This window comes from Tupaia chinensis, unplaced genomic scaffold (assembly GCF_000334495.1).
Source record: "Tupaia chinensis unplaced genomic scaffold, TupChi_1.0 Scaffold000316_1, whole genome shotgun sequence".
NCBI classification, from domain to species: domain Eukaryota; kingdom Metazoa; phylum Chordata; class Mammalia; order Scandentia; family Tupaiidae; genus Tupaia; species Tupaia belangeri.
The window spans coordinates 3,673,532-3,675,459 of record NW_006159809.1 but is presented as its reverse complement, the minus strand read 5'-3'; the positions used below and the strand labels follow the sequence as shown (position 1 = coordinate 3,675,459).

At 71.2% G+C, this 1,928-nt stretch overlaps 1 protein-coding gene across 1 annotated transcript; it reads left to right on the top strand.

Annotated features, from left to right (window-relative positions):
• The first annotated feature begins 377 nt into the window (after window positions 1–377).
• TLX2 (T cell leukemia homeobox 2) lies at window positions 378–1,868 on the top strand. The gene is given in 4 exon segments (XM_006151208.3): window positions 378–632; window positions 635–779; window positions 1,184–1,421; window positions 1,533–1,868. Coding segments are annotated over 4 exon segments (855 nt in total). The 3' UTR covers window positions 1,750–1,868.
• The last annotated feature ends 60 nt before the right edge of the window (window positions 1,869–1,928 follow it).

Genomic DNA, 1,928 nt, shown 5'->3' with positions numbered 1-1,928 from the left:
CAGTCACTGCCCCAGCCTGAACTAGCCAGCCCTCTCCAACCCGGGACTCGGGCAGCCGCCCCTGCAGCTTAGCGTCGGTCTGCGCTTCGGAGCCAGCAGGAGAGCCCCCGAGGTCCCCGCACGCCGAGATCCCCGGGATGAAAGTCCCCACGCGGACGCCCCGCTGCCGCGGGCACCCGCGCTGCTGCTCCGGGCGTACAGGGATGCTGCTGTTCTGGGGGCCCGGGCCCCCCGCCGTGGTCAGCCCCGCCCCGCCGTGGTCAGCCCCGTGGGCCCCTGAGGCCGCCGCCCGGAGCGAGCGGTCGCTGAGCTTCCAGAGCCGCCCAGGCATCCTCCCCCATCGCCGAACCTCTGGCGGTCCTCCCAGGCCGGGACCCATGGAGCCGGCGCTGCTGGCTCCGCACCACCTTCCGCACCACGAGCCAATCAGCTTTGGCATCGATCAGATCCTGAGCGGCCCCGAACCCCCCGGGGGCGGCCTAGGCCCGGGTCGTGCGGGCCAGGCTCATGGGGATAATGCGGTGTTCCCGGGTGGATTTCACGGAGCCTCGGGCTACGGCCCCGCGGGTTCGCTGGCCCCACTGCCTGGCGGCCCCGGAGTGGGCCCGAGCGGCGTGATCCGCGTCCCTGCGGCCCCTCCCCGCGGCCGGTGCCCCCGCCCGCGGGAGGCGCGCCCGCAGTGCCTGGGCCCTCGGGTCTGGGCGGCGCCGGGGGCCTAGCCGGACTCACCTTCCCCTGGATGGACAGCGGCCGCCGCTTTGCCAAGGACCGGCTCACTGGTGAGTGGCCGACCTCTCCTGCACCGTGCCCCACTCTGCCCCCGTGTCCTCATCTCCTGTCTGTCGGCTCCCACTCAAGGACCCCTGTCATCCCTCCCCAGGGACCATCCCGGTGTCCTCCCCAGCACGCACGTCTTGTCCTGAGCTGAGAGGCAGTCAGGAGCTGCCGTCGGCGCCGCGGGGAGGGGCGGGCGCAGTTATGGGGGATGTCCCTCCTTCACCGGGAGGACGGGCCTTTTCTCTGAAGTCCGTTCTTGTCTACAGGCCCCGCTGATGCGGGGCGAGTTTGGGGCTCGTGTAAGGACTGAGTGCGGAGCACTGTGGCCTGGACATCTGTGCTCCCTTCTCAGTGACACTTCGGGCCACCCCGCAACCCCTGCCCTGCTCTCTCTTCCTCCCCGTAGCCGCGCTCTCGCCCTTCTCTGGGACGCGCCGCATAGGCCACCCCTACCAAAATCGGACCCCCCCGAAGCGGAAGAAGCCGCGCACGTCCTTCTCCCGCTCGCAGGTGCTGGAGCTGGAGCGGCGCTTCCTGCGCCAGAAGTACCTGGCGTCGGCGGAGAGGGCAGCTCTGGCCAAGGCCTTGCGCATGACTGACGCACAGGTCAAGACGTGGTTCCAGAACCGACGCACCAAGTGGCGGTGAGACCGCGCGGGCGAGGGCGGACAGGGCCTGGGGACCGACTCAGGTGGCGGTGCAGCGCCGCGTGGGCGAGGGCAGGCGTCGCTGACCCGGTGTCTCCACCCGCCCAGGCGCCAGACGGCGGAGGAGCGCGAGGCCGAGCGGCACCGAGCGGGCCGGCTGCTCCTGCACCTGCAACAGGACGCGCTGCCGCGGCCACTGCGGCCGCCGCTGCCCCCGGACCCGCTCTGCCTGCACAACTCGTCACTCTTCGCGCTGCAGAACCTGCAGCCCTGGGCCGAGGACAACAAGGTGGCTTCCGTGTCCGGGCTGGCGTCGGTGGTGTGAGCGGCGCCTGCTAGATCGGCCGAGCATTCTTTTCCAAAGTGAGGGCCATAGGGAGTACCAGGGCGGTGGAGCTCGCGGCTACCGGCGCCCTTCTGGTTTCGCGGCAGCCGAGCAAGTGAGCAGCAGCAGGCCCTGAGGCTGTCGTCGGGGGGTCCTTGTTCCTGCGGCACGGATCTGGG